This window comes from Castanea sativa, chromosome 8, assembly GCF_040712315.1.
Source record: "Castanea sativa cultivar Marrone di Chiusa Pesio chromosome 8, ASM4071231v1".
NCBI lineage: Eukaryota > Viridiplantae > Streptophyta > Magnoliopsida > Fagales > Fagaceae > Castanea > Castanea sativa.
Genome location: NC_134020.1, coordinates 12,785,893 through 12,811,789, shown reverse-complemented (window position 1 = coordinate 12,811,789; position 25,897 = coordinate 12,785,893). Strand labels below are relative to the sequence as shown.

Below are 25,897 nucleotides of genomic sequence, written 5' to 3'. Positions count from 1 at the left end.
AAACTCGACTGCATGTCATGAACCGTACGCCAAATTCCTAGATCAGTTCTAAAAAACTGTGGATTGAGCCTTTCTTTAATCTGTTGAACCACCTTAACGCGGTGGGGCCGAGGCTCGAAAGGAAAACCTTACACATCAGTGCGTCATTATGAGCATGTAGAAACATCATCTGAATATAGTGGCTTACATGTTCTACCAGGTCTGTCTTTCCTACGTAAGAATTGAACGGCGGCTGTGTAAATCTGCTCGGCATGGGTGCGCCTTCAGTATCTCTCGAGAATGGCAATCGTGCAACTTGGCATAATGCCCGGCTCATCGCGTCCATGGCCACATTTCGGGGTTGTTCCCCCTTTGGGGAAGTCGAATCATGGTCCGCGTACTCCCGCGAACGATCGTGGTGCCAATGATACCCAGATTGATGGGATCCTACTTCATGGCAGCTCCCTACACTAGCTGACCTTCCCCTTCATTCCTCCTGGTCCCTCCTTCGATGTCTACCCTTAGCTTCCAATTCCAAATCTCTCACCATCCCACGTAGACGCTCGAGCTCCTAGTCTCTTTGCTCAAGCTCTCAGTCCCTCCTGTAGTCGCGGTTGCGGCCTGAGGCGTCAGAAGCTGTTCGGGGCGTTTGAAACGATCTCTCTCCGAGCCCGGACTGCTCCGCCTCTTCATACTGTCTGTCTTAGCGTCTTTTCTGCCTTCTCTCTCGCCATGTGGATCCCCGCGATGACCCTTCAAAGCCATTTTCAGCGTAACTTCCCAGCCTACTTCCAGACATACTCCTATGCACACTTTAACAGAACCACAGTTACGTAGGAGATTCCCACAGACGGTGCGAATTGTGAGTACCCAAAAGTAGTTGTTGGGCTTGAACTTTATTTGGGCTTACAATTTATTTACTTTATGGGCTTTTGGATTTCTTACAATGGGTGGTCCTATGTTCGGCACCCTTGATAACTTTATCTCTCGCGTTCCTAGAATACTATCTTCCCTAATTTCCCAAAATGACCACTCTCTTTCCTCCCTATTTTCTCTCTCCATTTTTTCGACCCCTATCTCCAATTCTCATCTCTTATTTATAGCCTCCCTTAGTGGAAGGATTATGATTGCCTTTATGGTAAGTGGGAGGAGTGGTCCAATACTATTACCCTGAAGTGGGTGATTAGTTGGGAGTGGGAAGAGGTGAAGGTGGCATTGGAACTGGTTCCACTGCTGGATGGACTGCCCGACTGCAACATTCCTTAAGTTTCGCAGAGCCCACGGGGGCCTGGCCTTCTGGGAAATTGCAGTCCCCAAACAAGTTTATCTTTATGGTAAGTGGGAGGAGTCGTCTTTTATGATTGACTGAGTTTCTGCTACTTTTCCTGAAGCTTATCCTTCCATAATGGTTACCTCCCTAGAGCCCTCCTGAGGTGGCCCGGCTCCTGGAAAATCAAACCTGACCTGTTATTCTTTTTTCTTTGTCCTCGACCCATTGACTCAAGCCCATTAATCCCCTTGACCCTTCTCAGGCTTTTGCTCGTCCTTAGGCACGGCCCATAACCCAACATGCCTACTCGAACTTCCTATCCTCACATTCTATATGTACCCTTAATTTTTCTAGGTTTGGCTTAGGATGAGTGCATTGTGTTGTACATTGAACTCATTGGGATGTTGTCATATGTCAGCATCCTATTACATCTTGTGATGTCTTTATTTTTATTTTTAATCTCTCTCCAAAAAATAAATTTTATTTCACATTTATTTAATAAAGATATTTTCGTTCCAAAAAAAATAAAAACAAAATAAAATAACATAGATACTCGGACTCCTATTAGATACAGATATATCCTCGCAAAAGGTCATCAAAATAAAGAAAGCCAACACGGTAGCCGACTCTCTCTCCCGAGGCCCCGACATAATTGAAATTCGCATCTCTTTTCGCTCTCCATCTCTCTGAAACGCCAACAAAAGTTAAACCAAAAAAAAAAAAAAACCTAACCCTAGATTTCGAGCACCACGACCTCAATGGCCAGCGAATCCCATGACTCGCGTCGTAAGCACCGTCGTTCTTCTTCAGACGATGACGAAGCCGAGAAGTCTTCGAAGCGCCACAAGCATCGTCACCACCACCACCGTCACCGTCACCGCCACCGTAGCAAGAAACACGACGAGGAATCTAAACCCGAGGGTGAGGATATCAATCCCACTCCTCTTCCTCTTCCTCCTGTGGCTAACAATTCTCGGCTCGAGGACGATGTGGAGGAGGGTGAGATTCTCGAAGACGAGGGTTTCGGTGGTGGCGAGATTGCGAAGAAGAAATTCGAGTCCGACGATGAGGGTGGGAAAATCGCGGCCGTTCGTGTTCGCGATGAATCTGATAAGCCAAATCTGGTGTGTTCTTGCTGATTGCCCCTATCCTTGTTCTAGTTTTCTTTAATTTTAATTTGCTTTCTGTTTGGTTGCTGAGAAAATTATGGATTTTCAAATTATAATTAGTTTTTTTTTTTTGGGTTTTTCAATTCAAAAAACAAAACTTTTTTAACAAAGTGGTATTTGAGTTGTTTCATTAGGTTTCAGACAATGGAACTTGAAAAAATCGAAGAAAATTTGATTGATATTTCTTCTCAGTGACCAAACAGGGGATTGTGCTATTTTGTGAATTTTGGATTTCATAATGAATTTGTTTTTATGAGAGGTTGTTAGAGTGACTGAGTCAGTGTCTCATACATTATGTAAAGAACCTGCTTGCACTAGACGAGCATGAGTGAATTGCAAAAGAAGTTTCCCCTAGGCGTTTCAGTGAAGACTCATGGCTTGCATTTAAATTTGTAAGAGCTAGTTACATGTTTTTACTTATTTTGCATATAGCCTAATTCTGATTTTATTTTTATATTCATTTTTATAATTCTTTGGGTATTATTTGGGTGATATGCTCTGCTAGTTTGTGCACTCAGTTTGTTATGTTCATTGCTTGCCAGGGACATTGTGCTGAGCATCGGTCATCTGATCGTGAAGCTAGTCTTCACATGGAAGAGAGTGTGGGGAACAAGGGTACAAATTCAAAGACTTTTGGAGATGACAAGAGTGAAGATGATTTGGTGATTAATTCCACATTAGATAAGGAAGACAAAACATACCACTGGCACAATGAGGTTGGTTTTTTAAGAAATACAAGTGTTGAGCCTCAAGATGGATCAAGAGTTGGCTCAAAGGGTCACGTCAATGGGGATTTGGGTCACGAGTCTAGAAAAGAGGAAAAGAAGTGGCTGAGGGAATCCGGGTCCCCTTCTAAAGGAATTGGTAAGCTGAAGAGTTACTATGATGATGAAAAGATTGAGGTTGAGGAAAGCGTATTGAGCAATCATAGAAAGTCTTCTTCTCATAGCACAGAGGACCGTGGGGAAGTCCATACTAGGAGCAGATCTAGATCAATTGGTGCTAGGGAGAGATCTCGTTCCTGTAGCATGAGAGAAGAGGAGGCTCATTCAACAAGAAGACGTTATCATGATTCTGATGCCTCATTATATGTTGATAAAGGCAAGTTTGAGTATGACTCTGACTATGAAAGAAAGGTTCGACGGAGTAGGGATGGACGGCATGGTAGTAGAGATTTGGTAAGAGATGAGGAAAGGGACCGTAGTATTAGTTATAGTAGATATATCGGAGGAGAGGATTCGTATCGTAGTCGGGCTACACATGACAGGGAGAGGAGCATGGACAGGGATATGGATAAGGACTTGAGACGGGAAAAGGAACTAGAAAGGGTTAGGGATAGTGAGATGGACAGGGCTCAGAGAAGGGACAGGGACAGGGACAGAGGTGGGAGTAGGGACAGGGCCAGAGATATGGACAGGCAAAGGGATATAGAGCGAGATAGGAAGAGGGAAAGAGAGGTGGGCAGGGATAGGAGAAGGGCGAAGGAAAGAGATAAGAACTGGGATAGGGAGGTGGATAGAGATGGGAAAAGGGAGAAGGAAAGTGATAGGAGCAGGGCTAGTGAAAGAGATAGGGATAGGGATAGAGAAAGGGAGAAGGATAGGGACAAATGGAGGGAGAATGAGAGAGAGAGGAGAGATGATAGAAGTAGGAATAAGGATAGAGGTATTGTAAATGATTGGGAGAAGTATGAAAATCTTGAAGATGGCTATGACAATGGAAGATATAAACATTCTAGGCGCTCAAGACATGATGAAAAAGAATACAACCAGGATAAAACAAGAAAAAGTGATCCAGAAAAGGTTCCTAGTTTTAAGAGCAATCCATTGGAAGGATATAGAGACAAACAAAAAAGGTATTTTGAAAGAGGCTCTTCTAGCCAATCTGAAACCCCCCCCCCCTCCCCCTCTTTTTTTTCCCTCTCGGTTTGATTTTTTTCCCCTTTCCCCCAATTATATATTGATGCATATGCTTTATTTAATGGATGCAGAGATGAAGATGATCAAGGAGACTACGAAGAAGCGACTGCATTGGAATTTGCTGACCAGGAAGAGGAGGATCTCAACAGAATCAAGGAGGAGAGTCGAAGGCGAAGGCAAGCCATCCTAGAAAAATATAAGAGTCAGCAGCCACAGCAACCAAATGAACCACAGTCAGAAGACGTTAACAAAGGTACATTAAATTGTTTTTTAGTGTCATACTGAAATTTTGATAATTGATATTACATTTATGTAGTTTGAAGCTCTGTTATAGGATCTTGACCCCTTATGAGTGCTCTTCTTGCTCATATCAATTTAAGTTTGAGTTGATCTTGTTTATTGAACTTAGGCTTGTTTAGCTTAATGGATCTGACCTAACCTGGGTCCAGCTTGTTTCTCACCTTGCCTAACAAATGCCACTTTTAGAATTGGCATTCATGTCATGTGCCATATCATACTTGTTCCTATAATTTGGAAACTTCTATATTAATGTGATTATATCAGTATTATTCTCATTATGTGCTTTTAAAAATTACAGGTAGTAATCTGTTTGTTCCTTTTTATTATTTATTTGGGGGCTATTGCAATTGTACCTGTATTAGCCAAATAAATTTGGAATTAACAGTTCAACTGATGGTCCATGAAAGAATGTTGTGGTGTGATTGATCTGGAAATGCCGTGGTCTTTTTCTGTATTTGGCTTGGAGTCCTTGGCCTATGGTGGTTGTTGTTAAGTCCAAGATATTTGGAAAGAAGTTGGCAGTGTTTAGATTACTTAGCTGGAGCAAATCCAGACGAAGAATGGCTTCTTAATGTGCCTAGCATATTTCTTTCTTCATACATTCTTACTAAAACTTTGTATGTCATGTAGATTCAAATGTTTTAATTGCGAATTGCTCAAATTTTGTTTTCTAACTAGATAAGGAGCTTGCACATGATCCTGATCAATCAATAGCTGCTAATAATGTTGTTCCAGAAGTTGGTGATGGTAGGAATGATGTTGTAGATGACTATGTTGCTGAACCATCATTTTCTGTTGGGAAATCACCCCCACAGAATGGAGTTGCTGCTTTCGAGAAGACTTCCGGTGCTGGAGGCCTTGGCGAGGGTACTCCTAAGGTGTCTCCACTTTCTCTGAATTTTTTTTTTCTTTTTTTTGAACTTGCATCCATCTATCCAAAAAAAAAAAAAAAAAAAAACAAAAAACTTGCATCCATCTATTCCTCGAATTTTATTTCTGACTTATTCTTAACATGATTGGTATTATTGGAGCACCTTAAATGCTTTTGGTAAATGTATTGCAAACATTCTTAGACTTGAATTTTGAGTTCTTGGGGTTGTTTGAGTAATATAAATTTTATATATTTGTGCAGAGTGAGAGGTCAGATGACAAGTTCTGTGATGATATTTTTGGTGAGACACCAACAGGAGTCCGCAAATCTGTAAGTTACTTCCATGATTATTTGTTCCTTTTTATCTGTTTATTGTCTTGTTGTTGCTCATTAAGTTGGATACATTTTGGTCTGCCACTTAGTTGCGAGTTTAGGATACTGTACCATACAGCCTGTATATACATAATCATTTACTTTGTATTTTCTGTGCATTGAATTTAGTTTTGAATAATCAATTACTTGTTTCTTATTAAAAAAAAAACTTGCGAGTTTAGTGAAGTAGTGTTCTGTCCATCTTTTGTTGATTATTATAATTTTTCTCCTGATTACAAATTATTATGGTTCCAATGGCTATTAGAGGCATTTGAGAATATCATTTCTTGATAAAGAGAGTGAACATATTAACCTTTGTGGTAGCTGTTTATCATTGTGATTTCCCTTTGGCCTTGTTTCATAATTTCGGTTAATGTCTATGCTAAATTTTTATTTTCACAATGTTGGTTTTTCATTTATCTGATAGGCCTGCTTCATGTCATATAACATGATTTATTTTATCTTTTGTACTTTCTCAGATATGATAAAATGATGTGGTGTGTTTGGGTATAGCTTATAAGCTAGCCTTTGTATCATCTTTTTTAAAACCTCAATTTTTTTTTCCTCTTTTTTTTCGAAGTACAAGTATACCTTTGCACACTTTTAGCAAAAAACTAAATAAGCTATTCTCAAACAGACACATAATGTTGTTATATTTGGAGCACTAAGATTTTATGACTATCAAAGTTTAACTATTTATGTCCGGTACTTATACGCTAAGGTTTTTTATGTTCTGTTTTATGCAGGGAAAAGGTGATGGTTTACGAATAGAAAGGAGTGGTCTTCATGACAACTGGGATGATGCAGAAGGGTATTATAGTAAGTATTATATCACTATTTGGTCATCTCTCTGTATTTATGTTGTTTTTCCTTTGTATTTTGTCAGTCTTTTTGTCCATTGTTGTTTGCATCTATGGGTGCATTCAGAGATATTTACTGTTGCTTCCCCTCTTCGTTTATGCTTTGTTTGTAAATCACGAGTTTGTCCTTAGCCTATCTGAATCTTTATTCCTAGGTATGTTTGGTTGAAGTAAATAACATTTTCAATTGTAGAACTACGTTCCAGCAGTTTCTCTATTCTGTTATTTGTTTTTCCAAAAATGAAGGCAACTGCACTTAAAATCAACACCTTAAGCCAATGGCAACTATAATGAAGTATCAAAATATCCTTTACCTTTTGGATATAATATCATCTAATGCCAATTTATGTGTTCTTTATAATGGGGCAACATAGAGTACACTTTACTATTAAATTAAAACATAAATCAGAACTCCTATTGTATCATTGCATGAAGCAATTGTTTTCATATTATACTCTCTAGTGATCAATATTTTGGAAGTTGACATTGTAAGAGAATTACATTTCTACTGAAGCTTTCCTAGAGGAAAACCCTGAAACTCTTGGAAGTGATTCCTGTGTTTTTTGTTTATATATGCATCAATCTTATGCCTTTTTTCTCCTAATATATATAATATATATATATATTTTTTGCTTTTCTCATGTAATTATGATATTCATATGCAGGCTACCGGTTTGGTGAAACACTTGATGGCCGATATGAAGTTATTGCTGCTCATGGGAAAGGTGTCTTTTCTACTGTAGTTCGTGCAAAGAATCTTAAGGCTGGTAATGGTGAACCGGAGGAAGTAGCCATAAAAATTATACGCAGTAATGATACAATGTGAGTCACCATTGTCCCAGCCACTCGCCTCGGTTCTAATGTTGATTATTTTTTTGGTGCTTATTAAATTTCTAGCTTTGTTGTCTTAATACGTGCCATTGCCTCTTATGGACTAGGTACAAGACTGGTTTGGAGGAACTGGTGATTTTAAAGAAACTAGTAGGTGCAGATCCAGATGACAAGCGCCATTGTGTTCGGTTTCTTTCAAGTTTCAAGTACCGGAATCATCTTTGTTTAGTTTTTGAGTCTCTTCATATGAATTTGCGAGAGGTTTTAAAGAAGTTTGGACGCAATATTGGCCTGAAGCTAACTGCTGTGAGAGCATATGCAAAGCAACTTTTTATTGCACTGAAACATCTTAGAAATTGTGGTGTTCTTCATTGTGATATAAAGCCAGATAATATGCTTGTAGGTTTTTGGCACCCTTTGATGATTTTACTTATCAAAAATTATTTATCTTTATAATCAGATATTTGTTTATATTTTCCAGGTAAATGAGGCAAAAAATGTGCTGAAGCTTTGCGACTTTGGCAATGCTATGTTTGCCGGTAAAAATGAAATTACGCCATACCTTGTAAGCCGCTTTTATCGTGCTCCTGAAATAAGTAAGTTTTATGCATGAGCTATTATATTTAATTTATAAATGATGGAAAGGGATGTTTATGGTTGTTGAACGTGTTGTGTATAACTATTGTTCATTAAACTGTGTCTGAAACTGGCTATTTGTTTTGTAACAATTCTTTTGCAGTTCTTGGTTTGCCTTATGATCATCCAATGGATATGTGGTCTGTGGGTTGCTGTTTGTATGAGCTTTATACAGGAAAGGTTCTCTTTCCAGGTCCTACAAACAATGACATGCTACGACTTCACATGGAATTGAAAGGCCCTTTCCCAAAGAAGATGCTCCGGAAGGCAAGTATTTGATTTTATCGGAGTTATAGCCCCAAATGTTAAGTTTTGAAGTTTGAATCCTTTTATTTTGTGATTTAGTAATGTGACTTTTTGTTTGGTATTTTGTCAATGTAAGATATAATTGTTAAGTCCTTAATTTTATATATGTTCTATATCAATGCCTTGGTTTGTGACTTTTTATGTTGCTTATTTCTTATGTGTGGGTTTTCTTCTTATAGGGAGCGTTTACTGATCAGCATTTTGATCATGACCTGAATTTTCATGCTACGGAAGAGGATCCTGTCACAAAAAAGGTATGAGAATTGCATTTCTAATGTGTATTTATCTATTTCTAGTCGATCATGGTCCCTTTGTTTGTGCAGAGAGACGAGAGATCATGTATACCTTTAATGCTGACTGAGCTTTTGGTTTCACTGTTGTAGACTATAAAGCGGATGATTTTTAACATAAAGCCAAAAGATATTGGATCTATTGTTGTGGGCTCTCCTGGTGAGGATCCAAAGATGTTAGCCAATTTTAAAGATCTTCTAGAAAAAGTTTTTGTGTTGGATCCAGACAAGAGGATGACAGTGTCACAAGCATTGACCCATCCGTTCATCACGGGCAAGTGAACCATGTTGCTGATTTTATGACTCCAGAAATGCTGTTCCGCCAGATATTTGTACATTATGATCTAATTTATTTTCAGTTTCTAATTACTGGGCATTATTTGTCTTCTCTGTGATGGCCTAAGAGCTTGCAACACAGTTTTGGCATGGTTGAAGTCAAAAGGGGGTGATGTTTGGTCTGGAGGACTCTTTACTGGCGGGTTCTTTCAGTGGATTGTACTGTTTCTATCGTAAGACAACTTGCCGAAGGCGTTTTTTTTTCCCTTGTAATCATTCTTGATTATGGCCATTTTGAAAAATCATTTATCTTTTTTCATTTCCCCGACTATGATTATATTTGTACTCCAAACTTGGTGGCTTCTATGGAATTTGTTGGAAAATCAATGATATTAAAATATCAAATCCTATGAGTTGGCAGAATGTACTTTTTTGCTGCTGGAATAGTAAACTCCTCTCTTTTATATTCCCACTTCTCTTTCATAACGTTTGGATAGTAATTTTAAATTGATTTAAGGCTTGCTCTACCTTCTTTCCATTCATATTATTGTTGTATTTTATTACTTTTTGTGGCACTTTATTTTAGTTTTTTGGGTTCTTGAGAGTCTAATTTAGTTTTTCATTCAGGATGTCTGCCACTGCTTTGAGGCAACCCTCCAGTGCTTAGATGCTTAAAAGGCACCCAGGAGAAGGTACCTTGGTTTGTTTATGGGTGATTATTGTGACAGCATTAGAAGTCAATATTGTGATTTCTCTTTCAAATATTTGTGTTTCTGTTGTCTTTAATGGAATTCTGTTAAAAATTATTTGATTGCTTCTTTGTGTGTGTGTGTGATGGAGTGCATATGAGAAACATCAATTAGTACTTGGTATGTGTGACATAGTATTGTGTCAGTGACCTGAAAAGTTCGTGAGTACTATGATAGATAAAACTTGCATCAAAATTTAAAATGTACTCTGCTACCAAACTTGTTTCAGACCTGTATGAGCCGTTTTCAGTGATGTACATCTGTAGATTTTAGAGATAGTTTGTCTAGGCAGGTTGCATTTTTGGTGAAACAACCCTGTGTTGGGCACTTCTAGTCTTAATTTTTTTTGATTGGTTGTCTTTGCTTTAAATTTATGCTTATTTTAATGAAATTGCATTACATCTGATCCATGGTCTGGTCATTCTGGAGGCAATTGCACTGGAGTCTATGGCTGCAGGCTTGATGAACACAAATATATCAGGTTAGTAATTTATATAATTTCTTCATGTTTTCCTTGTACAATACTATCCAAAAAAAAAAAAAAATTTGTTTTCCTTGTACAATAGACGTTTAAAGACAAATCTGCTTTTTTATTTTGCTGAAAAGATTCAATGTCCTGATTTTTCTTTTTGTGTGTTTTCAGGTTATGACTCCCATGCCCATGCAATTCTTGTATGTATTTTCTAATCCACTTTCTTGTTCATCTTTGTTTGTTTTGATACCATGATTGGTATCTGATGTTTGGTTTCATGTGATATTAAAGTTTTGGTTAATGGCATGTTCCCTTCTAGATATTTGGCAAGCTCTGTAGATTATATTCTATGTGGGTTTAGATGTGGTTTATGGCATGTTCCTTTTGATCCTTTTTTTTTTTATCCTTGATTCATGCTTAAAATATTTAATAGTGAATTTGTAAAAGAAGATTAATAATGAATAAGAAATTGCTAAAAGTGATTTTGGTTTGATGTTTTTGTTTTTAGTTTTTAAAAATAGTCACTCAAAAAATATTGTGCAAAACGGTTTTTTTAAAACTCCAAAATGATGTTTTCAAGAAGTTTATATGAAAAATCTGGTAGCAAATTTGTAAATTAGCGAAAGTCACTCTTCAACACCTGATAATCACATTCCTTCTTTTCTTATTTTTCTTCATGCCGTAAGACATGCACTCTTCCATTCAATTCCCTTTTGGAAAGGCTGTGATTGTTAGTGGGGAAAGCCCAAGGCAAGGTTTTTATTTTATTTTAATTTTTTTGGGGGGGGGGGGTTGGGCAGTGAGGAGCACAAAAGTGATTGGGAACAATGGTTCCTCCGGGCCCATACTAGCCATATAATGGTGGACTTGGGAGTGACAAGAAGAGATAGACTTTGAGGCAAAAGTGACCAAGACTGATACTGTGGACAGTGAGTTTGAGATTGGTGAGTAGACTTTGAATTTGGCATCATTGGAGGATTTATTGGCTTCTCTGGAATTGTTGGCCAAGATTTCTTGCTTGCAATGGCCTTGGGGTTGCCTCAACTTCTTTCCGTGCAACACCTTGGTAATCTATTTTGATCTCTTCCTGATCTGAGGATGAGGACTTGGATGATGATTTGAGCGGCCCCAGTTTTGGTCCATTGGGCTTCTCCAATGGCAGAGAATCTTGTCAGTAATCACAAACCAAATTCACCCCAAATTGAAAAAAGAAATAAAAGGAAAAAATTAAAAACTAAAGATTAAAGAGGAAGAAATGAAAGATTGGAATGCAAGACTAAACCTTCTTCCGCATTGTTTCATGGAAAGAAAACAGCAAGGTCGGTGTTGTCACCATTGACACAAGGTTGGTTCTCACTGTCTATGTCAAAACTGAGACTTGCCAACTTCACCCAAATTATACTTGGTGTTAATTGTACAAATCCACCCTAAACTATGGGGTTCTTGCACTTCACATCCCAAACTATGAAAACTTGCATTCACTGCAATTATAACAAAGCTTGCAAATTGCACCCTGTAGTCAAATTTACTATTAAATGAACAGTCACGTGCAAGTAACATGATTATTAGGCGCTGGCTGCTCTGTTGCCTCCTTCTAGTTCTTGTTCACCTACATCCTCTGTCATGTCAATGGTTCTGGCCACACTGTTTGGATGTCCAACACTGCTGCTCTTGACATCTCCTCTGCCTCCCTTGATGACTTCTACATCCTCATACTTAACGATCTTTATCAATCCCAGTTTGTCCAGTGTGGCTATCCTGGCGTATAGTAATGAAAACCTTGAAAAGAATGATGTATTGAGGAATTTTTGAGCTTAGATAATGATAGAAATTCAAGGATTTATAGCCTGGGATGCTCTCAATATCTCTATGCATGCTGTGCTGCTATCAGCAGTCAGTCAGGAAGTTAGTTTGGTCCACTGTCACCGGGCCCGTGCCACTTGGTCACCAATTGGGTTTAGAAAGTCAGGTGTTTGTTTGTTTGTTTTGTTTTTTTAAGGGAGTTGGTTGTCTAATTTCTGAAAGAGATGGCTGGGTAATTTGGTTTGTTTGGATATTAAGTAATTTAAAAATGTTTTATGGCAAAAGGGAGAATCAATTCTTTTAGACTTACCTTCATTGCACATGACCGTTAGTTATAATATTAAATCTGACAATGGGGTGCAATTTGCAAGCTTCATAATAATTTTGGTGGTGATTGCAACTTTTCATAGTTAGGGATGCAAAGTGCAACTATCACAGAGTATGGTGGATTTGTAAAATTAAACCTTATTTTCAGGGTTTTTTTTTTGGCAAAACTAATTTTTATTTTTTTAAATAAATTTTTATCAAATGATTTTGACTTATATCCACATTTTGTAATTTTAAAACGACAAAAAGCAACCTTTTGGTGTCAATTTCCAAACAGGCAAAGATTCCTCCTATGATGCATTTTGATATTTACAATCTCAACCAAGAGACCTTGTGAAGGTATTCAGTGTGAGGAAGACTAATATGTACCATAGGATAATGTTCCTTGTGAAGTTAATCTTATTATTTTCTGTTATATGATTGATATGAGTCTTGGAATGTTGTTTGTCGATATTATAACGAATTCCCTGAATTTAATTAGCCTAAAATATCTCAAACCGAGTCTAGCATAATGTTGACATGTCTGTTGGTATTAAAACCAAGTTCCAGAGTTGAATTAGGTTAAACTAGCAGTCCATTTTTCAACCAGTATTGAACACAAGATTCGGTACCCAAGATGCATGAATCATGTTTGGTATGTATTGTATGCTCAACTGAATTCAGCAAATAGTTAATATCATGAGCATGTGATTGGCATCTTTTGCTAAAAACATGTGATCAATATAACAATAAATGTCCCAGTTGTAATATAATGCAAGTTTCAGTGATTTACAATATGATTTAGCATTTTATGGTTGCCATTACTTAGTTTTGTATGTTCTTAAAGTAGTTTTTCCTTCATTTCTAAGTTCACTATGTCTGTTCCGTTTTGTAATGATTCTTTATATTATACATACATACATACATACATACACATATATTGGTGTGTTCCTTTTCTCCTCAGTGGTTCTTTGCTTTCATTCTTATTGGGTGTTAAATATTTTGAACTCTTTGTGATCAATAAAAGAGTAAATGTCCTTGTTATAACGATAATGCAAGTTTTAGTGATATACAATATGGTTTAGCAATTTATGGTTGCCATTACTTAGTTTTGTATGTTCGTCAAAGTATTTTTTCTTTAGTTGCTTAGTTTCCTATATCATTTCCATTTTGTCATAATTTTTTATATTATACATTTTTTGGTGTGTTCCTTATTTATTTTTATTTTCCTTCGAGGTTCTTTTATTCTCTCATTCTTGTTGGGAGTTACATTTGTCTAATGCTACACTATGGAGAACTACTTTCCCCCTCTTATTCTTATTGTGTTCCTTCATTTATTATTATAATTATTTTTATATAAATAATTCACAAGTGTTAAGGAATTTACCTATATTTTTTTCGATGTGGTTTCCTTTACTAATTTGTGGCCAATCTACCATGCTGAACCCTCTTTTTTTGTTAATTATTTTACTGAACTTCATCACTCTTTCACTCTATCTAAAAACAAGCTGGTATGAAGAAAGTGATTTAGACCATGGAAATATGCTCGGTTTACCTTTGAGCTTTCAGAGCTCTTGATTTAGGGTTTGTTGTGGTAGTGGAAACTGGAAAGACTATACTATTTGATAATTGATTAGATAGGCTTGTAGGTAAAAGGGTTTATCGTATAAAGAACTTAAATCTGGCAGCAGCTGGTGTAGAGGCTTCAAGGTAGGTATAATAGGATGGATGTGAGATATAAGATATGGTTTAGATCTGAAAATAGGTGAAGGGAGAGCAAAGTGTAAGTGGCTGTTCTGGGCCTTCTGGCTCTGTGAACAGTATCACTAAATGTCATAAAAAAATTAGATTGTCTAGACCATGTGCTCAGTCACAAAATGTGTTTATATACCATTAAACATGCCCAATGTGCGATGGAGCTTGTCTGGTCACTGGATCACTGCTGGGCTCAGGAGCTCTCATTCAGAAAATATCATTTTCTTCCCTTACATGCGGATTTTTTTTCCTTATGGGAAAACAGTAGTCTATTCCAAATTGAGACATGAGGTTGTAAAGGTTGACTTGGCAATTTCCAGCATGGAGATGATTTCCTGTTTGGGGTTCAAGAATGAAAGAGGAGAGAAATTAAAGACAGCTGAGAAGCGAATCTTTTTTTTTTTTGGAAGGGGGGGGGGTTCTCGCTCTCTCCTGTTAGTCACATTGATGACATTTTAGCTTTTTGTTCCCTTCTTATAATTGCATTCAGTATTAACACAAATTTCCTTTATACCGCTGCATTTGGAAGAACATATGGGCTCTTAGTGTTTGATATCTTCTAGGTGCTACATGAGTTTGGAAGAATATATAACCAGGACTACTAAACAACTTTTAGGTACTGCCTTCTCTCCTCTGATTCAGCAAATTGCTGCGTGTTAAATAACACAGGACATTTGCGTTTGTTTATCTATACTCCTTTGTGATATGCATATCGATAAATGTGTTTTTAGTGCCGGGACTATAATTCCTTGTGATATTATTTTCACAGTTCAGCATAACTTTTGGTTTTGTGGCCGAAGATCATTTTCGTTTTTGTACATGTCTGTGTGCACTGTGAATTCTGTTTTACTTATTTTTAAATTGAGGTTTTGGTGGCTGAAGTAACTTGATAAGTTGTATGCAACACTGTTCTGTTTGATGCCTGTGATAAATGTTAATTCTTGTTTTTTGTGGGAAGTGATAAAAAGAATTCCTTGAACCATCTATATTCAATTCTGATGTTGGATCTTCACTGTTGATTTTTTATAAAGGTGTTTTCTCCCACAAATCTTAGTTTTGCTTCCTGTTTTTCTACGTGTGGAATGTTCCATACACCATGTTATATACGTTGGAATTTACTTTTCTTACCATTAATTATCAGTTTGTCTATATGGGGTAGATATCTAAATCATCATTTAATACTTTCAATGATCATTATTTGATCTTCCTGTTTTGAAAACAGATCTGCAAAGTCTTTCCTTGGTGTACTATGGTTTTTATCCTTCCTTTAACCTGGTTATCTTTTTCTATCATCTAAAATTATCCTTTGACTGCTTGTTTGTAGGTTTTGTTCTGTTCAGGTTTTACTTTTACTGTTAATTTTTAGACTATGCTAATTTTGGCTCTTGGTAAAATCCCATTCTCTAAGATTGACATCTGCAGATTCTAGCTTGTTTCTATGGTGCCCTGAATTTGTTAAATGTTATTTTGATTTGAAGTGCGTCCCCAATTATCACATAGCTTATTGTTTAATTGTCTGTGATTCGCTGTAACACGTGATCTATATCTCATTGCTATAATCAACATTCCAATATTCTGCTCTCTTTTGCCTTGGTCATCTCTGGTAACATATTGGATAAGCATTGTTCAATCCAATGGCTTCACAATTCCCAGCTGCCTCTTGCTACAGTGAACATGTGGGCACTAATGGTGATGTGTTTCCTCTGCTTTTTGCTTTCTCTGGCTGATTATTTCCTACTAATTTATTAGAATCCATTTTGTCTGCACAGACTGCATTTGTAGGCTTTTTCATAATTATTTTATTTTATTATTAATGTTGGGAGAAGGGGGGTGGGTGGGGGCGTTTATACAGTAATAGTATGCATGTGATGCAGTCTATGTATTAAGTATAAATATGTTTTAGTGAGGTTGGTGGTATTTGAACTCGAGCTAAATATAATTTATTGTACTCGTGTTTGCATTTGGCTAGAATACAGTTTGGTGATTCTGAGTATGACGGTTCCATTGGAGGTTTGTGCACTGCCTTTTCTGTGTTTATGCTCATCATAGTAATCCTTGAACTGGCTACGTAAATATACCCTTGATAATCATTAGCGGGGGGAAAAAGGTTTGGTCACTTTGGTTCATGACTTTTAAGGAGTCTCTACAATTGAAAATATTTCTACTGACGAAGATTTTTTAAACTCTAGAATCGTAGAGCAACTTTAAAGCCTAGTATATATCATTTATAAACTATGTTTTAGCTTCTGATGATCTCAGTTTTAATCTTATATTCATTCCAGTAACCTGGTTACGCCTACTCAATACAATATAGTGTTGCACTTTAGTAGTGGATGTGCTTCGAAGATTTCAGTGGTGATCTGTAGAATAATAAGTTGTGTTTATTGCCAAATATCTATTTTAAAATTCCTGTTGGTCCCCAAAGCATTTTGAGATCGGCCTACAAGTGAACACGTCTAGGAAGCTGGTTGTTTTCTGACAACCGATTTTATTTACGTAAAGTAATTGCAGGCTGGACCATGCAGAAGATTATTGAAGTAATAAAAACTAAGAATTGCAGTGTCGGTCGGGTGAACAAATTAGTTATTAGTGGTAGGGGTGCAACGTTTGTGTCACAATGCATCATTATTGGTTAGAGCAGCAAGCAAAGTAGGCCCTGGGGTATTCATGAGGGAATAGAAACTATGCAGTTAAATTCTATTTGCTACATATGTCAATTCTCCTTAATTCATACTCCTATTTATATTATTGGTTCCTTTACAATTCCTCGAAAAGAATATGATCTGCTAAACAATTACATAACCATATTGGATATGTAATTGTCCATTTTGCGTATTTATCAGTAAAAGTACTCTGTTCTTTCTTTAAAAATAAAAATAAAAATAATTGAGAACATAACCATACTACCAAAAAAGAGAAGATTGATTTGATTTTTTTACTTCTTAAATATCATCCTTGGACTCCAGTTTTATTTTATTGTGTTATTTTATTTTAATATAGGGTGTTAATAGTCTTTATACTTGATGTGCTGTTAAACTAACAAGGAAAATTTATTTTGTTACAAATATAGTATTTAAATATAATTTGTTACAATTCTAGTGTATATATATATATATATATATATATATATATATATATATATATATGTTGTTGTTGAGAGATTACGACATACTGCTGAAGGAGTGCCAATTCAACTCGAAATGGTTTTATAGGAAGGCAAATTATAATTTACTCATATGTGGTTTGACCTGAATTTAAGTTGTCTACTTGTGATATGAAATTTGACACTTTATCTATCTGAGCTCTATTTTGTTAAACTTCCGTTATCCACTTTTGCATTTGCCATTAGAAAAAACAAATTTTAATTCAAAAAGATAACATAAAATAGATAAAAAAATTAGGGCTTAAAATTTTGGAAAAAATGGATGAACATTACATAAAAAAGAGCTTGATCTTGTCCCTGGTCCCACAATTCTCTTTTGCTCGCCAGAAATATTCTTTGATTTTTGAATGTGAGGCCGAGATCAATGAACAGACTAAGTGGGTCTTTTTTTTCTTTTCTGTTTTTCAAAATTTTTTTCTTCTTGTTCGGTCTGGAATTTTGAAAATGACCGTGGTACATTGTGTTGGGTTTGTAATTTTAATTCGTCTCTTGTTGTCAAAATGATAGTGCGGAATACAATATCTGCTAACGTTGCACTGAAGGGTATTGCCAAGTAAGTTCCGTTTTTCTTAAATAAAAAGTAAAATTAAATCCTCAATTTTCATTTTTTTTATGACATTTTTTGTTGAAAATTTGCGTATAATTTATGGGCAACTTGATATAGTGTGAAAAGTTTTCTTCAAACCCTAACCTTTTGCTCTGTTTTCTGCCATGTTTTTGTATTCAGATGTCTTTTTTTTAACAAAAAGTAAAGAGGTGAGTAATGGAAGCTTAATGGGATAGAGCTTGGTGGGTAAAATGTTAAATTTCAAACCATATGTAGTTAAATTTGGGGCCAAATTACGAATGCATAAGTTGTAATTTGTCCTTTATAAAATAATGTTTTCAAGAACTTTCTACATGGCAAAGTGTTAATTCAACTTGAAATAGTTTTATAGAATAATGGTAAGATGTGTGCATTTTGCAGTAGAAGACAAAAAGTTGTGTTGTTTTTTTAAAAATCCAGCCTAAAAGCCATAAGAATGATGATCCAAAATTGTGGGAAGTAGAAAAACTCAATTGAAAGAGAGGTAAAGAACTAAAGATTAAGATGTGATCCTATTATTTTTTAGGTGAAACTTTGGCAACATCAATTTTCTAAAATTTTTTATTTTGTAACGAAAATATTTTGAGACTGAGAGAGTGAGACTGTAAGAGACTTCAAAATTAAAACAAAAGAGGAGAGAATGACCTTGGCTTCCGAAGTGACAAGTTTGAAACAAGAACAGGTGGGTGAAGTATTAATGAAGGAGAATGGCTATGTTAGTGTGTGTATATATATATAATTATTAAATGTATAATATTATATATATTGAATATTGTTAAATTTTTTTTTTTTGAGAATCAGAATATTGTTAATTTGATTCTCAATAGTTATAAACTTTTTATATATGGGTGGTGGGTTTTGTTATTTTTATTTCCTAAATTTAATACATGGAAACTAAACTCACATTATTTTTTAAATTTTTATATATTTTTAACTGAATATTTTTAGTTAAAAAATAATTTTTTTATTTTAAAATTATTAATTAATTATTTATGATATCACTGGTTTAATCATTGGTTCGACTCTAGTTGAACCAGAAAACCAAGAATCACTCTCTCTTTCGGTTTTTTGACTATTCTGGTTTTAAAAACTATGGGTATCAAGAATAATTATTGGAGGTATAAAGAGGCATTTATGGAATTTCACACGAGAAGTATGCAAGGACCAAACAAAGCAAGTGATTGGTAGAGACGTCTGTGTCTTCTTCCTGGTCACCTCTCTTGGGTTTAGCGTATTCAAGGAAATATATGGCACATCAGAGGGGAATTGCATATAAAAATTGTTTGTGGATTCCAGGATTTGCCTTTTTCTTTTGTGTTAGGAGGCTCATAAGTCATAACAATAACCTTTTCAATCATCTAAAAAATTTATTTCCTAAAACTTTCCAATTTCAAGCAGAACAGTTTCCTTCTTGGAGTAAACCACAATTTTCGCTATTCTGATTCTCATGATAGTTTTGGTATATATAAAATATCAACCACCCTCCTTCCTCAGCAATGTTGGGCTTATCTGAAGAGACCCTTTAATTAATGAAGCTGTCATTTTGAAAGGTTTGGAGTTAAGTCTTTTGTCATGTTGTGGAGTTAAGCCTTTTGTCATAAGAAAGATCTTATTATTACAAAAACAATATTGATAATATTGTTTATCTGTACACACTACGGTGCTAAAAAAAAAAAAATCTTTAACTTTTAAATAGTCTTACCAATTCTCCTGTGGCTGGAGAAGTACCATACAATATACGTTACTCTAGTATAAACTAGAATCTTGTTCAATTAATTGAATGTAACGTACACGAAGTCAGATGGTTGGTACTTGTTACTCATCATTATATGGGCCGTTTCAGAGTGTATATTTCTTCGGTTCATGATTTACCACCAGACCTACCTTTGACTAGTAATAATTAGTACTAAAAGTGTAGTATTATATTTTGGTAATTGGTTGGTAACTTGGTAGGGACCGTTTTCAGAATTGTGGGCTATGTAGGGATTGTCTTCAGAATTGCGGGCTATGGCGTATGGGAGACAGGTTCCAAATGAATATTTTATCTACAATTCAAAGCAGAGAGGTGTGTCGAAGGTTCTTATATGCAATTTACATTCAATGAAAGTATATGGTTGGGGCCCATTGTAGACTTATGTACTCGTTTCTGTGGTTTAAAGAAAAGATTAAAATGGTACTGTTTTCTCGATTTCTTGCAATATTAGAGTTAAGAGACTATTAAGAAACTTCCCGTTTGTACAGGCCTCACTGTAAAGAGAATTCAACTAGTGAAGGTGGGTACTTTCCACTATTTACGAAGCATGGGGTGCACGCTTACATTAAGATGGGAATAGGGGAAATTAACTAGTGATTAATTTGTTAGATGAGTTGGAAAAATTAGATGGTAAAAGCCTTATCTTCTTGCTTTAAAATAATTTTTTTTGTGCTTGGATCCCAAAAATTATGAACTCCCTTAAAATAAAAATTTAGATCTCTTAAATTCAAGTAATTTACGTGGGTGTGATTTTGTTTGTGTTGGTCTATGTTGCAAGGTTCTCTTGGATTGGTAACATAGGAGTTGTGGGAGGTAGAAACTATGCATGAAGGTATGATTTGAAGCTCATCATGATAAGACCAGCACCAGTAGTGAGCCGAGGTTGGTCCTGTAGGACCTAGGTACCGTTCTTAACTATAGGACTTAGGCACTGTTCTCAAATACCAATCTATAATGCCCAGTCAATAGGTGTCCCCTCAAGGATAGCCTCATAAGGCAATGATGCCCCCCCCTAACTAGACTGCATGTGCGGGTAAGGGTATAAATACCCCCTTCATCAACTAGATGTGGGGGGTTCAAAACTCAAAGTCTCTCTCTCTTGTTAAGAATGAAATTGATTCAAATATCAGGGTGATTATTGCAGCTTAGCACGGTAGGAAAATTATTAAGTACTCCCAGAGTATTATAAATGCGTAATCCCCCCCTCTCACATGAATGGTGGGTCTCACCATAAATTTAATTAGTGAGACCCACTATTCATATGAGATGAGGAAGTATGTATTTATGGTATTTCGGGAGTGCACAATAATTTCTCAGCACAGTATTGCTCATTCTCCTTGCAAGACCTAAGTTGTGCCAAACTTCAATAGAGCTTCATTTCCCCCACCAAATAGAGTTACAACTCCGGTAATTAATATGTGCAAGTGCCAAGCTCATTTGCATTTTAGTGGAGAAGCACCGATACCAAACTAGTTCTAGTACCAGACTCAATCCATGGAGTTATTACCAAATCATCCTCCATAAATTTTCACCACTTACAATCATGAACCCATATTTACTTTTGTAATCCAGGGTCATGCATCAGACTACTACTAATTTCACTTTCATTGGTGATGATATTTCAAAATTTTGTTTGAGGATTTTGAGAAATTGAGACATCAACACTAGAGGTTAGCAACATTTCATCATCAATATTGGCTTTTGAATTATGTCTTTTTCTTTGGAAAAATTCTAACATTGTAGTTGACTTTCCCATGATTTACAAATTAAATAAATGTTTCATCATCTCTCTCCCCCCACCCCCCCCCCCCCCCGAGCGGCAAAAAGAAAGACAAAAAAAAAAAAAAAAACAAGCAAGCCCTATAAACCACAACAAAATTAATTGTGGGGGTAAAAAACACCAAGGATGAAACAAAAAGCTCAATGTAATTGACTGCACAACTAATTTGTAATAGTCAAGAAGGCAATTCACAATGGGTGGACTAAACAGATATAGGGTCCGTTTGGATAGGCTGTTCACAAAGGTGCGTTTTAAAAATGAGCGTTTTTAAAACGTGCGTTTTGAAAACATCATTTTAAAAACCATAGATAAGCGTTTGGTAAAAATGTGAAAATATGCGTTTTTTATTTTTAAAGTTACATTAAACGTTTGTATATGCTGTTTTAAAAATGACTATTTTAAGTGTAAATTCCAAAAAAGGACTTAATTATTTTGTTAAGGTTATTTTGTCATTATAAAGACCTCCTTCCTAAACTCTCTCTGCATATCTAAAAGAGTTTTTTTTTTTTTTTTTTTGAGATAAAAGATAGAAATATTTATTGAATAGAGAAAAACCGGTACAAGAGAGTGTATAAACCCTGTTCAAACACACCGAAACAGGGGAAAAAGAAGACTTCTAAACAACTTCCAAATACATGCCTAAAAAAAATATCTAGACAATTCCAAAGCTGAAAGAGTGTTGCCGTGTGGGTTCTCTATTACTTTCATCTGCAAAGCTAAGAAGCTTATCCATTGCTTCTTTGTGTGTTGGTGAGATTGTAGTATTCCTGCAAGAATCCAATTGCTCCCTCCAAAATGGATTTGGGGTGGGCTTGAACTCTCTCAGAGTATACTCTATTTCGTGCATTCCAAATCCCCTATGATACCACTGCCCACTTTTTAGATACCATTGTAATCATTATTGATTGCATTCTCCAATTTCTGCATCCTATAGCCTGATATAGATTGTCAACACCAAACTGGCAACACGTGATATACAAATGCAGCCAAAGTAAACAGAACAGCTAGAATCCCAAAGATACATGGGTTCATTCAATTAAGAGAGAAATGGACTAGACATTCAAACACTCTGTATAATTAGAACTCTTCTAGCAGGAAATATAAAAAATATAATAAAATAAAAAGAAGAAGAAGGCATAATCAGAAACTGTAGCCACACCAAACATCCAACCAAAATTTTATTCTAGTACCATCAGCTACCTCAAATTAATCATGATGCATCAAATGAGATAACAAAACTTAATGATTTTTTTATTGAAACGATGCGTTCATTCAATTGAAAATGGAAGACAACAAAGTCCAAATACAAAGCTAGAGCAGTAGAAACATAGAATAGCTACAAAGCTGATACAATAAAGCATTAAGTCTTATCCAGATGAATAAGGTGTTGCACCATAGAAACATAAAAATTTGTCCAAAATAGAAATAATGAAAATACATTGGCTACAACCCACAAATGGATCGAGCAATCCTATCACGAATAACCTTCATCTCCTTATCATGCATATTCTCAATGTTTGCCTGTTGCTACTACCTTCTTCACTACTATTGCTCTGTGGTTTGTCCAAGTTATGCTTATCCCATTTAAATCCCTTATCCTCCCTATCATGTTTTCTAATATAATTATGCAAGACACAAGTAGCAACTATAATGTTTCTTTAGTCCTTAATGTCGTAGGATGGCATTTGCTTCAAAATTTTCCATCTATTCTTCCACACTCCAAAAGTTCGCTCAATCACACTTCTAAGTGATGAGTGAACATAGTTAAACCTCTCTTCTAGGTGATTTCCTCTACCAGCTCGTCGAAAATCTGCAAGATGGTATCTTTGTCCCTTATAAGGTGGCAAATATCCATTCCTCAAGGGGTATCCAGCATCAACTAAATAATATTTTCCTAACAAAATTAAAACATATGAGATGTGCATAAATAACATCCTTTATACATATTTAATATATAAATATAGTATATACCTGGTGGTGATTTTGGAAAATTGACAGATTGTCGATGGATAGAATCTAAGAAAATGTGTGTATCATGTGCAGCACCTTCCCATCCAGCCATAACATATGTGAAGAGTAAATCAAAGTCACATGCCGCCATCACATTAAAACTTGTCACACCTTTTCTATTATAATATGGAGTTTTCTTGTCCCCTCCAATAACAACTTGGATATGTGTACCATCAATGGCACCAATACAGTCCTAAAATACAATACAAAGTTATTAAAGAAATAATCATAACAAAAATTAGAAGCAAATTAGAATGAATGAAATAATACTTGAAAATGTGGCATGTATAATGGATTTTGTTGTATATATGTTGGAACTTCACTAAATGTACGATCAGAAGGTTTAATGATATCCATTGACATTATGTTAAGGCGTTTAAGAATCCTATGAAAATGTCTATGAATAGTCTCACCAGAATGTTGGAATCTTTCTTGAACCAATCTGTTACATGTTCCTTGTCCAAGTATCATCAAACATATACCTACTGACTCTTCAAGCCTAATGTGCCTTGTGTGCCGAAGTCCATATCTATGTTGCAAATCATTGCACAATTGAAGGAAAACATGAGGCTTCATTCTAAACATCTCATGACATTTTGCTTCATTACCAGTCAAACAATCCATCAACCACTTATAACCAGTTTGATCAGAATCTCTACAAGGTTGTTTATCAATGTATTTTATATAATATGTCACTGCTACATGACATCCAGCAACAACGAGATCATATAATTCATCATCATCTTCCACATCATAAGAATGATCATCATCACTATTATCAATATAATCATTGTAATCCATATGAATGACACCTAAAAAATGATAACAAACACTTAGAAAAATTACTAAAAAGAAATTGCTCAAATGAATAAATTCATATAATTATTAAAAACATTGTTAAAACATCTAAACAAGTTCAAACCACCCTAACAAACACATTATTCAAAGGAAAAAACAATAAACTACGAAAAACCTAACAAAGAACACAATTTCAAGCAATTATCTTATTATAAACTTTTCCAAATTCTAGTTAATTGCTAAAGTAGTGCCCCCCTAACAATCTTGCTTCATCTTGGAGCTGGGGTACAAATATGGTTCTCCCATCACGACAAACATCTCTCTTTTCTCTCGTTTTTGAAAAATACGTGCTGCCATGAAGTAGAGTTCAGATCCCTTCTCAATGCCATCCAAAGTGCATACACGTTCCATGACATTACGAATAGTACTACCCGGCTCAACTGAAATAACTAAGTTCCTTGACTCCACAACATCACACATACGACTAAGTTGTTGAGTCATCTTCAATGCTGCTCCTCCTTTCTTCCCTTTGCCCTGTGTGGATGATGGCAAAGCTAGCTTCTTTCCTTTGTCTTGTGTTGGTTGTATAGGGTTAAGTGGCTGTGTAGGGTTAGGAGTCTCAACTTCGTTAGGATCATCATCATCATTATTATCTGGAGAAGATGTGTCAGTAGAAATTTCACCTAACCCCTCCTTACGTGTCTCAATATCATCAGGTAGCACACCTGAAGTGGGGGCCCATGCTAATTCTCCAGTGGTTGCAATGTCCTTAAACATGATGTCTAATAACTCTACATTCTCCAAACCCTTCTCTCGAAATTTTGCAGCATCAGGTACCTCCTACAAGTTCAACTATTTTCGTTAATAACTCAAATTAGCATTTTTTTTTATATACTAATACAACAGTAATACAGTGGGTCATGTCAAACATACCATTAGCTTCCTCTCCCACCACTCATCAGTTGCAGATATTGTTCCTTTGGCTGCATCCCATCCCAATCCAGATTCACTTCCTATTAACTTGTTCCAAAGTATCCATTCTTTCTTCAATCCATCCCACGTATGCTTAAACTTATCCCTAGAATATTTCTTTCCAGTATTCTTCTCAAAAGCTTCTATAATGTTATTCCAACCCTTTTTATTAAAGCAAGTACTAGGTTGATTACCCTTAAATACCTCATCCACACAAGCTTCACAAAAGATTGTTGTTTGTCTTGATGTCCAAATAGCTCTAACACTTGAGCTATTTTTGGATGGTTTAGGGTTGGGATTTGAAGTCTCCTTTATCTTAACCATCTAAAAAGAACATAGGTTTGTTAATAATGTAACATGCTGATCCTTGAACAATTAGGAAAAAAATCTAGGATAAAAAACTTGTGTATGTACTAAACTTGTTGCCTTTCTACTAATAAAGCTAGTAAAAAAAAATAAAAAGTTTGTGTCAAGTCTATTTAATTATTTAGTGAATCACCACCTCCAAAGAATCAAAAGCTACAGTTCTTCATCAAGACCCCAAAAAAAAAAAATTCTTGATAGTATCCATGCAATGCTTTGAGAGAGAAACTGCATTGGCTACATTATGGAATAATGTGAAACAAACAAACTTATTCAGCTCATATGATCATCTACAAATAAGCAAAATA

The 25,897-nt window shown here is 35.7% G+C and overlaps 2 protein-coding genes and 1 pseudogene across 7 annotated transcripts; 1 reads left to right on the top strand and 2 right to left on the bottom strand.

Moving 5' to 3' along the window:
• The first annotated feature begins 1,843 nt into the window (after window positions 1–1,843).
• On the top strand, window positions 1,844–18,065 carry LOC142608180 (uncharacterized). Of its 6 annotated transcripts, none has more exons than XR_012839442.1 (16): window positions 1,845–2,373; window positions 2,961–4,273; window positions 4,409–4,590; window positions 5,316–5,515; window positions 5,770–5,838; window positions 6,627–6,699; window positions 7,406–7,562; window positions 7,679–7,970; window positions 8,053–8,167; window positions 8,311–8,474; window positions 8,693–8,767; window positions 8,897–9,312; window positions 9,707–9,771; window positions 10,258–10,309; window positions 10,472–10,500; window positions 17,835–18,065. XR_012839442.1 is itself a non-coding variant. In XM_075779893.1 (12 exons), exons 1-12 carry the CDS (start codon window positions 2,008–2,010, stop codon window positions 9,083–9,085), a joined length of 3,138 nt encoding a protein of 1,045 aa, XP_075636008.1. In that variant the 5' UTR covers window positions 1,844–2,007; the 3' UTR covers window positions 9,086–9,502. The 6 variants fall into 6 exon arrangements, 3 of the variants coding, with proteins under 3 accessions (XP_075636008.1, XP_075636007.1, XP_075636009.1); XR_012839441.1 differs by lacking the exon at window positions 17,835–18,065 and adding an exon at window positions 11,101–17,047; XR_012839443.1 differs by lacking the exons at window positions 10,472–10,500; window positions 17,835–18,065 and adding an exon at window positions 11,101–17,047.
• A 4,824-nt stretch (window positions 18,066–22,889) lies between these two features.
• On the bottom strand, window positions 22,890–24,257 carry LOC142607215 (uncharacterized; annotated as a pseudogene).
• A 252-nt stretch (window positions 24,258–24,509) lies between these two features.
• Window positions 24,510–25,550, bottom strand: LOC142605888 (L10-interacting MYB domain-containing protein-like). Its single transcript, XM_075777315.1, has 2 exons — window positions 25,188–25,550; window positions 24,510–25,094 (listed from the first exon to the last, which is right to left on the bottom strand). The coding sequence occupies exons 1-2, from the start codon at window positions 25,548–25,550 to the stop codon at window positions 24,510–24,512; spliced, it is 948 nt and encodes a 315-aa protein (XP_075633430.1).
• Between the last annotated feature and the right edge of the window lie 347 nt (window positions 25,551–25,897).